General features: G+C 37.7%; 1 protein-coding gene across 1 annotated transcript in view; it reads left to right on the top strand.

Moving 5' to 3' along the window:
* Positions 1-16,461, top strand: part of MYO16 (myosin XVI) — a gene marked incomplete at both ends in the record, with an annotated part of 283,559 nt that overhangs the window by 244,746 nt on the left and 22,352 nt on the right. The window contains 1 exon segment of the mRNA XM_079549224.1: positions 16,265-16,423. Within this exon segment, the coding sequence (XP_079405350.1) occupies positions 16,265-16,423 (159 nt within the window).

The raw sequence follows: 16,461 nt of genomic DNA, 5'->3' as shown, positions 1-16,461 counted from the left end.
CATTGATCTCTACAACTGTCTGAAAGGAGGCTGTAATGAGGCCTCTGTCAGTCTCTTTTATTAGGTGTCAAGTAATGTAATGCAAGGAAATGGTCTCAAGTTGCTCCAGAGGATGTTTAGAATGGATATCAGGAATAATTACTTCAAGGGGGGATGGTCTAGCATTAGTATGGGCCTCTCAGGGAAGTGGCGGAGTCCCCATCCCCAGAGGTGTTCAAGAGACATGAGAACGTGGTGCTAAATAACGTGGTTTTTAGTGGCTGAGTAGGTCAAACTGACAGTTGGACTTGATGATCTTGAAGGTTTTTTTCTAACCTAAATAATTCTATGATTTCATGATTCTGTGACAAAGATCTCAAAATAATTGAGTTACTATAAGTTTTAGGAAAATCAGTGGCAATATGGACATAAGGCACTTATACTGGTAATGACTCGTACCAGCCATCAAAGAAATCATGGTGGTGTAAGTCCTTGTGAGTCCTCCAGAACTTTAAAAAGCTTTGGTTGGACCTTGAATGTTCCTAGATACTGAATTCAATCAGACATGAGATTTTAAATGAGACTTCATTAGTTCTCAACCTCAAGAAAATGCTGTTATTCTGAATATTGGGATTGATGAAATTTGTAAAGATGTTGCAGTAGTTTTGCTTGCTTTGGCAAAGTAAATTGATAACATTCAATACCTACTAATACATGGCAATTTTTTTGTTTTGCTTTTAAGCCAGAGCTCTGCTTTCATTATACAGTTAATACATTTTTATCTGTTGGGAATTTATCAATTTTAAAGTCGTCTCTTTGGTTATATCTTTTCAAGGCTCTCTGAATGTATCTGGTATGGTAAGCTTACTCCAGCCAAGTCAGAAAATTGACTTTTACCCTTAAGAATGTTTATTTGGGTTTGAGGATTTCTGCAAACTCAATTTTCAACTAAATGTGACCATGATAGAGTTCAGCCTGAATGTTGAAGATAGCACATTAACACAGGCTGCCATATAAAAACCCTAAATCTACCTTTCAGGTGGAAAATGTTGTACCTCTAAATATTTCATCAAGGCAACACTAACTATGGGAGATCAAAGTTCAAGAAAGATACAGAAGGAAAGACTCAAATCAATATTTTATGAACTAGAAAAAAAAAGCTATATAATACTGTAAAATACTAAGTGCATCTACGTATGAGTAGTTCAGCAATGAGTAGATAGATCAAAAGTGATAAAGGAATACAGGTGATGGTATGTGCAGTGATTTTTACTTTTTCTTGTACTTCATAGTCTCAGGTAGAATTGTCTTTCATTTAACCTCTGATATAATTAATTAAATGGCAATCAGTAGAATGGACTCAGTTATGTAAAACTAGAATTTGTCCTTGCATTACCTGATGATTTTTTATCACCTCTTGCTTAATGTATATTAAGTCCCTGGAAGACTGCCCCCTTTCTTCAGTTTCATTTGGTTATTTGTAGTATTTTATTATTAGAGAAGGTGTGATTAAAATGAAAATAAAATAATTGAAATTCATGAAAGACATGACTTAGAGCAGCACTCTGTAATGTGCAGTTCACTTTACTTCTATAAGTTATAACCAAATAACAACCTTAACTCAAAACAGAAGATGAAAGTGTGGGCCATTTCAGAGTCAAGGAAGGTTAGCTATGGGAATCAGTGAGTCTCTGTACAGAACCATCAGCCTTGGAGATAAAAGCCTCTTTGCCAATAAAAGTGTAATACAGACAGATCTGCCAACGTGCCTTCCTCTTACCTGGAGGAGTAATTTCAAGGCCTGAGAACACTGATATCCTTTTGGCTCCTGACCTCACTGTGGGAAATGATCATCCTTAATTCCAGTAGAATGGATTTGTGGTTTTCTGATGGACTGCTGGCTTATTGTGAACTGAACTGAGATCACCCTTCCTTCATGCATTCAGCAATAAAAATAATAAAATTGTAACAACTTGCCTGATGTTATAGCCTGGCCTTTTTTAAAAACAATGAAATAGTCTGCAGACTCAAGCAATGATCAATCATACAGTATGCAATTTCTTCTGAAATATTTTATGGGTAATAAGAGAAGATTTTGACTCTGCAAAACTTATAGTTTAAATAAGCAAAACTGTAACAACTGAGAACTGAGCACAAGTGATTTCTCTTGGCTTGAAAAGGGTTACTGCTGAAGCTACAGCTGTATTGTTAGACAGAAAATTCCTCCATATCAAACAGGACTCGGGTGCAAATGGGCAATAATAATATATGCACAAACTTTTTTTCTATACTTTATGGTTGATACAAGTAAGAGCTTTAGGTTGCAAGACAGATAGAAACTGAATGATCACATATAGAGCCACTACCCACGTATTTCTAGATTAAAACCTTAGATTGGAAATGAGATTTCATGAACCCCAATTCAGTGTCTTAATCACAAAGCCACTCTCTCTAGTGGAGTACACTTCTTTTTTTCCCCTCATTTTTCACATCTAAAGCAATCCTGGGAAGGAGGAGGCAATTACATATTGAAGTATTCACATTAAATATTTGCAGAGCCAGGTCAGAATTTTGTTTTCTTCAACATGGATAAATAATACTCAGATTTTGTGCCATTCTTTTTGTGATTTTATATTGTTAATATTCCCCATGAAGTAGAATTTTTCAGCTTCAGAGCAAAGAAGGGAATAATGTCCAGACCATCACCTGCACTTGGATTGGCAGAGTACGTGCTCATATGGATTCTGAAAGGAAGGGAGCAAATGAGATATGATTTTCCCTTAACTTGGATGAATTTGCTTGCCATCAGGCTATTGAGATAAAGACTTAATGCCTTATCTCCTTCCCGCTTGTTGAGAACAAGTTGGTATGGATGCTTAACTTCTTAGCGTGGGCAAAAGAAGATGTGTAGACTTGCTGCCTGAGGTTTAATTGCCGAAAGCCCTTTCCTTTATGCAGCCCATCAAGGTATAGGCTTCAAGTTTTGTGATTTTTTGTTACTTTTGTTACAAGTGGGCCTGTGTATACAAGTCTACTCTTCAGTAACTTGCTCCTTTACAAAAAGAGCTTAGTAATGTATGTAACAATAAAAAAAAAGGCATGCAAACTTTAAGTTGTTGGCAGAGTATTTATACAATATCTTCAGCATCCATACAAATCAGTTTGCATGGCATGTTTCTAATACAGATAGATTCATGTGTCTGCTAATTCTTTCATATTCTCCAGTGTAAGCACCTTCATAGGAAGGTTGTTGCACGTGATATTTAGATATTTAGATGTACCTAGTCGGGACTAAAACTTGCCAAATACTCTTTGCTGAAATTGGCACAAACATGGAAAATAACAGGATTTAATGTGTATGTATGAGGTTTAATGTCCTGTCAAAGGCAGATATCTCATTGATAGCTAGTAAAAAATTTCCTTCTATCAACAGATTAGAGTAAGCTGCTATTGTGCAGTTAATGTCTCAACAGTGGATTGCAAATTAAATTCCCACTGGAGTTTCTGAGAGGAAATCCCAGTCCCTTATCCTCTAAGCCACTCAGCTTTTCTTCTTACGCAACTTAATACAGATAATATTCATATCTGCATCTCATTATTCCTACGTTGTATTGATGCAATGTAATAGTTTTACTTTCTTACAAAATGAGTAAAACAAAAAGCCCAGTTGCCCTTTTTTCTTCTTTTACCTGTGAATGCTGGAGGAGTGATTACATGAGACATTAGACTTCTATAACATTTTTTAAGTAAAATTCTCAAAGCATTAAAACTTTAATGAATTAAGCTAAACAGTACCTCTCTGAGAGAGATGAATATCTGTTTATGTAATTGCTTTAATTATCAAGGCATGAGGGTGACTTTCTATGACTAATTTTCAGATTAGGTATCTAAACACAGGAGAGTCATCCCTCTCTGATTCACTGTCAGTTACTTGCAGCTTTCAATCTGAATCTCTTGCAGTAGGTGCAGAAAAGTGGGAAAAAAACCAAAGCACTGCTATTAACAGTTTAATATGAGTCATAGAAAAGGGCCCATACTTGGCTAGCTGTAGATCCCTATGCAGAATGTGAAAGAGGAGACTGAACTGCTGGTAATGCCATTGCCATCCAGCACATGCTGAGTGACTTTTCTGAAGAAATAATTGTGGTTTGCATTACTGCAGCAGAGAAACGGGTCAGAAGAGTCTTCAGAAAGCACCCGCCGTTTCTGTTTGCCGAATGTTTGTGAACATTCTACAGTCTGGAATGCATCCCCTTAATCTGTAGTTTTCTTCCCATCTGTAAATCGGCCATTATGTGGGCAATTTGTCACAAAAAGTAAAATCTATTGTTTTAGGATAAATACAATATACCAAGAATAATTCTCCATTTCAGAGTCTGAAAACTAAAATATAATTTCTGTTGAAGAGATTTATGGTTTTCTATTATTATATATATTTTATTTATTTATTTCCAGTGGAGCATTTCCCTTCCTACCTGATTTCACTGTTACAGCCTAAAATCATAATGTGTAATTTGCTTTGGTTCTCTGTTGTAACATGAAAACGAAGCAATGTGTGTGATTACAATAGACAGTTTTTACCTGAAAACTATTAGAACAGAACAAATCAAATCTAATTTATATTTCAGATGAAAAAATAATTGGATATTGTCATCAACTTCTATTATATATTCTATATTTATATAGAATATAAATATATATATTATATTTTTATATTTTATACTCTATATATTTATATATATTCTATATATTTATATAGAATATATATATTTATATTATTTTAGTTTATATATATTTATATTTATATTTATATTCTGTATTTATATTCTATATTTTGCATTCAAAGTGCTTGTTAAGAAAAATTCAAAAAAAAAAAAAAAAAGTAAAGCAAAATTCTTAGCACCCTCCACATGCTTCCAAAGCTGGTATTCAATCATATAGGGGTTGGAGGAGGAATTGCGGTCCCAGGATCACCCAGGAAATATCAGTTCATTGTTTTGATCTGATCTTATACCACAGTTATATACAGATAAGGATCCTGGAGTTGGCAGACCAGTTTGACCCAGTGCAGACTCTCACGTTCATACCTAGTCACTGCTTAACAAGAAGGAAGCTGAGGAGAAATAGCAAGCTTGGCTGTTGCATTTAAAATGACCCATTTATGAAAACTGTAGGCATTCCTTTTATGTAACTGTGAGTGATTTGTTTTGTTTTGTTGTTTTGTTGTTTTTTGGTTTTTCTTTTACCTCTTGGATTTGATTTACTACATGTCTCTTTGTTCCATCTGATAGTGGAGTGCCATAATCACACCATACTGCTTAAACTTAAGGATAGTTCAAGCCCATAGATTTTAATACTATCCCACCTATAACTGTGACTTCAGTACTTCAGGCAGGGATTTCTGTGATTATTTTCATAGCAATGTATTTTCTTCACTAATCTGATGTGACATCATTGTTTCAAATTCAGCGCTGATTCAGGAAGTTGTCTGACAGTGTTGTGGGCTTCTTGAGATATTAAACAGTCTTCAATGTTTTTTATTTGTGATTCAAGATAGAGAACCACAAAGAACTTTGTTTGGGAACAACTGTGTCGCTAGTTGTAAACTGAAGGTACATTAATGTGAAACATTAGTCATAGCCGAGAGAACAAGAAAATTGAATTGTAGCACACTTTAATTCCTGATACCAACCAAGAATATTGGCTGTTTGGCAGTAAGCATCATATCACCTGTTTTTACAGGACTATGGGTATTTGGAATGAAGTGGAGAATGAAATCTGAACACACCTTTTAATGAAAGTCTCTTGTTCTCAGTGTGAGTAAGGAATTCTGTTCAGATGCTTTTAACTTACTTACATCAATCTCAGCATTAAATCAGCTTTTGCACAGAGCCTCAGTAGAGAGCAGTAATTCCATTCCGCAGAAAGTGGCAAGACTATGACATTTATTTTTGTTTTGCCTTGGAATGAAAATAAAGCATTCTTAAATTCTGTGCAGAAATACGTTCTTTCAACGTCCAGTCTTTCTGAAGTGTTTGGAAAGTACTGAGATGGTTTGCGTTGCAGATGCTGAATTTTTTTCATACTGAAAATGTTAACAGTGAAACAATTTGACTTTTTTTGGACCCAGCTAAATTCAAGAATTTCAGTGATAGTTGGGATGCCATTTAGGGATATCTCTGCACAGAAATATTTGTCCCTGTTGCATACAAACCAAGCTGCACCTAACCTTTCTGGCTTAGGTATCCAAGAGCGATGCATTATGATGGTGCAAGCTCCAACATGCCTCACTGATGACTCAAGTCTTGACAGGACTTGAGCAACTCACCATGAAACAATCCCACAAATGGGTTGTGTTCCAGCTGCATTGATTGCATTGATATTTTGTGTGCCAGGATGGAGAATCAGGAGAAGGCAGCTGAGAATAGTGTGCAAAAAAGCCCTGGTCCTCAACATGTGAGTGCCCTGGTCCTCATGCTCTCTTCTCACGATTTCACTGTGCTGTTGGGAGAGTAGGACAGGTTTGGAAATGGAGCAGGTTGGGAAAGTAGAAGCAGCAGTCTGGGGTATCTGCCTTTTCTCCAGGCCCAACAGTGAGTGGGAACATAGAAAGGCCTTTGGATTCAGAGCTCCCTTGTATAGAGCTTTTGCTTTATTTTAAAATGGAAGCCATGAAAATGAATTTTATCATCTGTGTGGTGCAACTTTTAAGCGGGGAAAAAAAAAAAGAAGAAAAAATTGTTTACTCTGAAGTTTAATGTTTCAGTATTTCTTTTAGCTCTTTCCTTAAGATTTGTTTTCAGTATAATGATGCTGACTGTATTAGTAGAATGTAGTGATAGCTTTTAGCCACAGGTTGGCTATGTTTGTACACATTATGTATGCTTATCACACTGCATCTGCAATAGCCATACGTTCTGCTTTGAGGAGCATGGGACTGTCATTGACCGCTGCAGTATCCCTTCAGCGTGAACTTAAAACAAGCTAAAGGTATATCTCCAAATTCAATTCTTATTTGGTAAGGTCTCTTAGAAAACAAATTGCAAATGTTGTCCAAGAGGTTTTCCAGAATAGCTGCCTCTCTATGTTGGATGACAGGGTTTTCCAGAATAGCTGTCTCTCTATGTTGGATGACAGCACAGATGATCCAGAAATACTCCTTGGACTCTTCCTCAGGACCTACCCAAAAATTTCATCTGACTTTTTTGTTGCTGTTAGTGCCAGAGTTCATATGAGAGAGATTCTGAAAAATCTCTGTAGAAGTATTCTCTGAGAAAAGTAAATAGAACCACTGTGATGCAGTTGGTTGTGGGAAGTCCCTGTCTATTTGTTTGTTTGGGGTTTTTTTTGTTTATTTATTTTCACAATATTTGCAACTGCATTTGAAGGAGAGGAAGGTTGAGACAGAGACTCATAACATAATTCCTTCCAGCAGTAGCTACAGCCAGCAGTAATGGCTGTTCTGTTACTGAGGTACCACACACAAAAGTAAACATGCTTAAATGTCTGTCTTCAAAAAGACTTCTGCATCCATGTTAGTTAGAAGAAAACAGTTTAAAAAAGGGAAGCTGTGTTTTGTACCAAATTACCATCTCCTTTTCCAGATGGCAGCATTTGATTAACCACACAAATACAAGAAATAGACTATTTGGTGAGCCAATCAACACACCTAAGAGTAAACAACATTATTACAGAGTATAATCAGCTAGCTTTTTTTTCCATATTAGTCTTTAAAAAGCAGGGGACATGACGGAAAGAGATGTTTCTTGCAAGGCAGGAAGTTGTCTCAAGCAGTACTGCCTTCTTTCTTCATGCTGGAGCCTCAGGAAATCCAATCACTGCTGAGATCCATTCCTAGAGAAGAAAGGGTGAAGGAAAAATCCCACTTCTCTGAAATGCATACACTGGTGGTACTCCAGTATACTTGCTGCATTAAGAAGATGTTCCAAGTTCTTGTTCAGAGGCTGTCAAGCAGGAGAGATGGCAGTCTGTCTATATATTCTTTGCCGGTGATGAATATTTAAGAATATATAGAAAATATATAGAAAAATAGAAAATTTCCTTCAGTAGCAATATTCTTTGATTCATGTTGGGAACCAACCCAGTTCAAACAATCCAAAGTCCACCAGAAAGGGACAGAAGGCACTTTTACTATCTCCATCACCAGCTCTGAAAACTTACCTGACCCAGAGGTGTTTCTAACATTATTTCTAGGAAGAAGAAAAAGGTTTGTAACTTGTAATGATTGTTAGCAGTGTAAAAGTAAAGCACTATCACCCCACCACCATGAATCTGTCAGACAAGAAATTGGAAGAAACTTGCCTGGGCATTTTCAATTCTAGATGTATGGCTGTAACAGCTATTGCTATAGCTGTAAAGTGATTTACAGAAAAATCATGGGCTCACTCAGATCTAGAGGTTTCCGCATTTGCCTCAGTAACTTCCTTGTCACTACCAGCTTTACATTCTGAGCTCTAACTAACCAGTGTCACACCTACATCACAGAATCACATAATCACAGAAACACCAAGGTTGGAAAAGACCTACAAGATCATCCAGTTCAACCATCCACCTACCACCAATAGTTCTCACTAAACCATATCCCTCAACACAAAATCCTATTGTTCCTTGAAACACCTCCAGGGTTGGTGACTCCACCACCTCCCTGGACAATGATGTTCTTGAAGATGAAGCTGGATAACAATGTAGAAGGGCTCTTCGTCAGCTTGGATATTAGGAAAAATTTCTTCTCAGGAAGACTGATGAGGCAATGGCACAGGCTGTTCAGGGAGGTGGAGGGGTCACCGTCCCTGGAGGTGTTCAAGAGATGTGCGGATGTGGCACTGAGGGACCTGGTCAGTTGGTATGGTGGGGATGAGCTGATGGTTGAAAAGTGGCCTTTTCCAACCTTAATGACTATGTGATTCACTTCCAGCAATATGAGGTTTGTAACTTGAAGTTCTTCATGGCTTGTGTCTACTCCTTTTGCTTCCCAGAATTCATACAAGACTTCCACAAATGCATCTTCTCAGAGCAACGTAGGGATTTTCTGTTTCCCTCATGCCGTATTTACCTGCTTCATTTAAGAATGAGGCTTCTGGAGTGTCTTCTAATGCCTTAACTATCTCCAATTAGAGGGAATGATGCTGGAAGCAACACTGCAAATTCATTGCTGCCTGTCCTGGGAGCATCACTGTAGGGGGAAATCCTACAATTGCTGCTGGCAGTACAGGCTTTGCAAGATGAAATAAATCAATGAATAATTATTGCAGTGGCAGCTGGCAGCACAGCTATAAGGGCGAGACAGGCAGTACACACTAATAGGCTGGGGGAATCCTGTCTTGTCAGTTTTCATCCTGCTCCATTTCTTTCAGCAAATAAGATGCATCTGCTTGCCTCCAGCTCTCAGCAGACAAAGTAAACAGTCATGCTACAGCAGGTCACAGTGTGACTTCATGTGAGTAAACTGAACTAATCTGAAGCAATATGCATTCATCCAGCGAAAGGACACCCAAGACAACATGCTGAGGGTAGCTAGCAAACTCCACTGACAAGGAATGTCTCAGTAGTAAGTCAGAGCAAAACAGGAAATGCCAAGTGAAATTGCCAAGGTGCAACAAAACACAGTGATAAACACTGGAGCCAAAATAAAACAACCTCTCCTTATGTAACCTCCCTCTCCTTATCATTCATCAGACGATATCTGTGTCATTTGTGCAGTCATCATCTTCCCTCATTGCACAGTGTCCAGTTACTGGAGGAAATGTAGCAAATATTCAGGGTTGACTGCTAGCATTTGTTGTATTCCTGACTCTCCCAGGAAAGAACAGGGGCATAGATCAGGAATCCCTTCTGTCTTCAACTTCTTGCCATTCATATGCTTGTTAATGAGATCCATCGGTTATCACTTATTCATGTGTACAGTGACAAGCTGCTTGATTTGAAATTTTCATCTGCTGGATGCTAGCCATAGTTTTCAAGAAATCAAGCTATTCAGCTTTTAGATTCTCTGGTAGCTCAGGAACAAAAAGCTTCTTCAGTAGCAAATAAATGTATCTACCAGAATACAGTGTTTTCTAGATTTCAGAGTTGCAAACAAAATTGTGAATAGCTGTCTGTCTTGATGTAAATAGTCATAAGTTGATTATTTATTGCAAGAATACATGTTTTCCATTAATTAAGAAATTGTTTGATATTATTCTGGGATTTATTGTAGATATCAAATGATAAGAACTATTTCCTCCTTTTTTCATATATTTCTTTCCATAATATGTCTTACATATTTTTATAGGTTGAAAAATATTCGTGAAAAAGGTATTAAGCCTTTTCTATGGTAACTGTGGATTTTATTTTATGGGACTGATCATTTGTGGACCAGGGCAGAGGTTGTTTCTGTGTTAGGACAGAGACGCACATAGCTTAGCTGGTGACGCAGGAATTCCTTGTTTGGGAACATAGCCTGTGCTCTCCGTTTAATAAAGAAGTTGGAATGTGTGCTATGAAGGATTGATCCGGATATGTGTCAGATCTGTTCAAGAGGGGTATACACCCTTGTATGTCATATGACTTCTGCTTACCCTGGAGTAAGACTAAGGAAACTTGCCTTCCCTATATCATTAGAGACTGGCCTAGCGCAAGTGAAGATGAAACTTCTGCATATGACTTCAGCAGAGTCTCTGCAGCTGTTTGGTTGTCCACTAGCCTCGTCCTGTCTGAGGTTTTGGGGTTTTTTTGACTATTTGACTATTGTATTCTTTTCTCCTGAGATGGACTTAATATTGACCGTTCATTTCTGATTGCAGTAACTAGTCAAGGCAAAGGGCTGTGTTTATTTTCGTAGATGAGCCAATGTCAGGGTATGGCAACTCAATCATCTGGGCAAACAAAGTGTTCAAGCAGTCCCTGGCCTGGTTTTGGAGCTGGCAGACTGGCCCCCTTCCAGGCAGATCTGGGCATGGTTCAGGAAATGGCACAGGCCAGGGACTATTCCCAGCAGACAGCTTGGATGCGGTTTGTCTGCTGTGGAGGACAAGTATGTTTAATAGCATAGACATGGATCTCTTACCATTTGCCTCAGGGCCAGAGAACAGTTGTGAACACATTTAAATTTACCAGGACAGAATAACTAGTAGGCACTCTGTATTTACCCTGTATCATGAATCGCTCAGTGCTCTGGCAGCACTGCACAAAGCATCCAAGGTAAGCATGAATCTGATCCAAAACCCACTGGAAGCAGTGGAGGCCTTCTGTTGTTATTAATGAGTTTTCGGTCAGACTGTAAATGAGCACTAAATGCTAAAAGAAGTATTTGAAAAAAAGAGCATAAACGGACAGATAAAAGTTATGGATGTGCCTGTTTTTAAAGAAAGAAGGGCAGAAAAAAGGGCATTGACAGAAAAGTAAATTACAATTCAATCAGGTGAGCTACTGCTGGGTTTTTAATAACATTCCGTTTCTCCTGTCTTGCTGCAAAAAGAGTCTATGGTGATTCCACCTAAATACTGATACCAATCATTGATGTATAGTTTGCTTTAGATTTTGTTAAACAGGCTAAATATATAGTTTCCTTACAAAATTAATAATTCCTCAAAATGTTTTAGTATTGCACTTTAGTCTGTCATCTGAATAGAGCCTGTACTAGTTTATTTTATAATTTTGTGACAACACCATTAATTCAGCCTAAATACTACTTATGAAATAACCATAGTGTTTGGAATCCTACATTTCATGCTTGAGAAAAAAAAAAAATCATTGTATTATGATATTTGTACTCACTTATTTGGAGCTCAATTACAAGAGTTCAGTTTGGTCTTCTGACACAAAGTTATCCCATTTAGTCTTTCAGGGTATTGGCTTTCTTTTAAAAGAGACATAATAATTCAAAAATGAAAATAAAAAGCAGATAAAGAATCATATGTTAAATCATGTCCGTGACTGCCATACTCTGAATTTATTATTCCAAAGTAAGTGAAACTAAGTTCATATGATGCCTTATGAGTTTTAAACTCTTTAGACTCTTTGAGAAACACTGAGACTAGCATGCAAATGTGGATTTCACTACCTGCCTCTTTTGCATGCATTTCCTTTTACACTTTTCAAGTACTGTTGATACAGTTAATTATCAGCTTACTGGAATACAGAGCTTGCTTGTAAGGAAATAACTGTTACACTTTCATTTGTCGTACTGTGATTAAAAACACTGTACATGACCTTGCTTTCAGTTACATTAACTATCTTGCAATTGAGGGACAAATTCAGCTCCCAGTCCATATACATCCTCACTATCCATACATCTTCATTAACTGCAAGATTAGTCAAAGCAGAATTTGACTGAGTCAGAGATATGTTTTTGGCAGATTAAGTTTGCCAAAATAATAGTTCAAATGCTGCTCACAGTTGCAAACAGTCTGTATATTTTCACTTAGAGCTTATATTCCTTTTATAATCATGAACTCCCACCATCCTCTTACAGCTGATACCTCTCTGTAGCTAGTGTCTCACTAGTAGGCATGGATGACTTTTCAAATAACATTTCTTACTGGCTGGCAACTGTTAAAATGCTGTTAAAAACAAAACAAAACAAAAGAAACAAACAAACAAAAACAGTAGAAGATTCTGGTAGATCATCATCCATCCATCTGGTGAGAACAGCAGAGTACAAGTCTGCACAAAAAGCTTGTGTTGGTGAAGATGTGCAACTGGAACCATAGTTTCTTCTTTTCTTCTCTTCTAAAGTATTCACGATAGTTCCAGAAGGTTGATAAGGCATGAGAGAGCTGTACACTATTGTTTCTGTAGGGGTTCATGGCAGCAGGAGGAGGTAGATTTTAACGTGGAGAAAAATCTAAGCTGACTGAGAATGCATGAGGGTAAAGTGAATTTCAGATGAGTATTTGACGAATAAAATTAGAATTTGGAAATTTTTCAGTAACTCTTATCAATAAGTGTTATCAGTGTACTTCCCTATGTCTTTTACAGTTGTCCACAGCATTCCTGTATAAGATATTGCTGTGCAATGCTACTCTGTGTGGAACAGAAGTGTTATGACAAGAAGTCAGGAGATGTATTTTCTTATGCTCAGCAAATGTTTTAGGTAGTGGGAAGGCAGCAAAGAGGGACACCCAATTCCAGCCTGGATCGCCCAGTCATCCTATGTAAGTTCTGCTGTGCAGGACAGTACCCTGGTTACACCTGACTAAAGTATCCACTTGTTATCCTATCTATAAAAGAGATTTTCTTAAGAAACTCACCCATTTTATACAAAGTCAAAAATAAATAACCAGTACCTATTTGCTAGGGATAAACTACAGCCTCTTCAGGAGTCTTTTAGAAGTTAGCCAACATACGTGTTTCCACTTCTCCCAGAGATTCACATCTCTGCTCCAACAAGGAGCTGCAGATGCCTATATATAGAAAATCAGTACGATCGCCTTTATACAATCCAGATTATTTTGAAACAGAATACGGGCTTCTCTTCTGCCCACAAGATTAAGGAAATAAGGCACTGCAAAGTGTTTTTTTCTTTATTATATCCTTCTATTGTTTAGGTTGGATAAGAGAAGGCTCTGAGGAGACCTAATTGTGGCTTTCCAGTACTTGAAGGGAGCTTACAAGCAGCTGGGGGAGTGACTTTTTAGACAGTCTGATAGTGATAGAACAAGGGGGAATGGCTTCAAGCTATAAGAGGTGAGATTTAGATGTTAGGAAGAAACTTCTACTTAGAGGATGGTGAGGCGCTTGCTGGCATAGGATGCCCAGCGAGGTTGTGGATGCCCCATTTCTGGAGGAATTCAAGGTTAGGTTGAATGGAATCCTGGGCAACCTGATCTGGTTGCTGGCAACCCTGCCCAACGCAGGAGGCTGGAACTAAATGATCTTTAAAGTTTCCTCCAACCTAAGCCATTCTATGATTTTGCAATTTCACGATTCTATGATTAAGTAATTGAAGATGTACATTTGTTACAGAAACTGAATAGAGTGAATGGGTTAGCATATCTCTATGTAAATAGCTGTCTCAAAAGGTATTTTGTTTGTCCACTACTTGTTTCTGCCAGTTCATTATGAGATTTTCACTCAGTGGTAAATATCCACAACTCTGTTTAGTACAAAGGAGAAAAGATATATATATTATTTGGGGTTTTTTTGTTTTTTGGTTTTTTTTTTTTCTGAGAGCCCTTCGTGAACGCTGTGAAAAGATAACAATGTATCCATGAAACAAAAGGCTTCTACAGAGTAGGAATGGAAGAAAATGTCTTTCCACTTGCATAGTCAAATGAATTGCAGATGTCAGGCAAATCAGTAAATCTTTTGGGTATCAAGAAAAATAAGGATCCCAGCCACTTACTCTGAGACTCTTTATGTAAAAGGTAGCACAATAATTATGTAGGTGGATTATGATCTATAGGCAAGTGCACTGACTATTAACATCCAAAAGTGACATTTCCTTTTCAGACAAATTAAATGCGAGTTGCAAAGACACATTTTTCAGACAACTTGCTTTCACAAAAGCTAAATCAGGCATGCTCTTATAATTGTGCTGCATGCATTTTCTAGCTCAGACTCCAGTTCTGTTGCCTGCCCCAAATCACTTACTGCGGGTAGAGTGGCCTAATTTTTTCAGTGCATAGCACTTTTGTCTAAATATGCAGTTTATGAAACAGCACCACTGAAGTACTCCAGTCAGTTCTGGCAACAAGTAAAGATCAGGGAATGAGGGCAAGAAAGGGAATTAAAAAAAAAAAAAACCATTGAAATATTTTATTCTGACAGCTTGGAAATGAACTTTCTGGCTTTTCAAGACAGCTTTTTTGTTAGAAAAGGAAATGTTAAGAAAGATTCAGTATTAGATAACTGAAAGCTAAACACAACTAAGAAAGCCCTTTTCAGTGAAAGGAAACATTTCAAGTCAATCAAAATGGAAGTATAGTTTTCATTTCATTAATTTTTTTCAAAAGAATGCTGGTACTTTGTAATTCAAGGTTGTTTTTTTTTCAGTTTAGGTATGAAAATGAAAGTTGACCGTGCACTCGATGTTAAGTTTGAAAATCTACAGGAAAAGTATCTGTTATATTGTGAAGAAGGTTTTTTTTCCTCTCCCCTTGAAAAATCCGTATGTGCTTGACACTTATAATTATATATTGCATCTTTGAGAGAGCTGAGAATGTCACTGGACATACGAGTGAATGCTATAACACTGGTTTTAATAGCTAGTCTTTTGACTTCCATCATTTGTTGCTCTTACTATGACAAAGCTTAAGCAGACCCACCCAAAAGCAAGCTCTTTGAGGACTGTCAGAGGAAGTGTTTCTTTTTTAAAGTGCTAAATGAGGGCCTCTGTACACAGATGAGCCACTATGCATCAGACTTGCAGCCAATGCCAGCTCCCAGTGGGTGGAGAGAGTTAGGGAAGCTGAAATGGAGCTAGCCAGAGAACCCTGCCAGTGCAGCACTTAAAGCAGTCTCACTGGAGCTGCCACAGAACAGCAGAGTGGGCATCACCCCAGGTGCTGGATGTGCAGTGGGCACCATTCCTGGCCTTGTCTCTCAGTCCCCTCTGCCCTCAGTCAAGATGGAAAGAAGAAAAGAGAATTTTGCCCTTTTCTTTGAGGAGATATGCACTGTATGCAGCCTGTGATCTACTCCAGGACCAGGGCTCCTTCTGGTATCTTGAAGAAATTTAACTAGAAGCAATGACTTGAAAATCCGGAATGTTATAGAAAGTGACAACTGATGGCTGGAAAGCCCTGAGGCAGGGTAAATAGTGCCTGTGGGGAGGCCTTGCTGGCAGGAATGTTACTACTTATGGTTTTGTGTTAAAGACTGTCTCATTTTTCAAGGGGGGGAAATGAAAGAAAAGAATAAAGCCATGTTTTGGCTGTTATTGTTCTGACCTAATGTGATGGTAAAAGACATTGCAGTGCTGACAGCAGTATACGAACTTCTGTGACATAGAATAGGACCTAAAATAGGGTCAATACAAACATGTGGAGCTTTTTCAGCTGATGTATACGTGAAGAGAAACAGTACAAATAAAATTTTGTTAAAGCTTTCAATTTCATAAACTTTAAATGGCTACAGGTGGAACACTTGCAAAAAAATAAAAATAAAAAAAATCCCTGCAAAAGTAATTTACTTGAACCTTCCATGTTTATTGCTGGTCTAGTGAACTTAGTGATTAATTAAATTGATTTGATAAAGTAATTTGGTCTCTCAAAGTTAATTGTGTCTATTTCTGTGTGAAAGCCACTAGCAAATCGGAAGCTGACAAGCCTTCTCTCTACGGCAGGTGCTGAAACTAACCTGAACTTGAGGAGCAGAGAAGATCCAAATGCATCAGATACTGGGTCAGCAACGCAGGATAAAAATGCAAATAACCATGGAACTCAGTCTTCTAATCCACTGTCCAGTTCTGTGACTGCTGAAAATGGAAATTCGGTATCAAATGGTAAGCATTTTTTAATCCCAAATCTCTTCTAACATAAA

This window comes from Tetrao urogallus, assembly GCF_951394365.1.
Source record: "Tetrao urogallus genome assembly, chromosome: 1".
Taxonomy (NCBI): domain Eukaryota; kingdom Metazoa; phylum Chordata; class Aves; order Galliformes; family Phasianidae; genus Tetrao; species Tetrao urogallus.
Note: the sequence above shows the minus strand (reverse complement) of the source record. Positions and strands in the feature narration are given on the sequence as shown.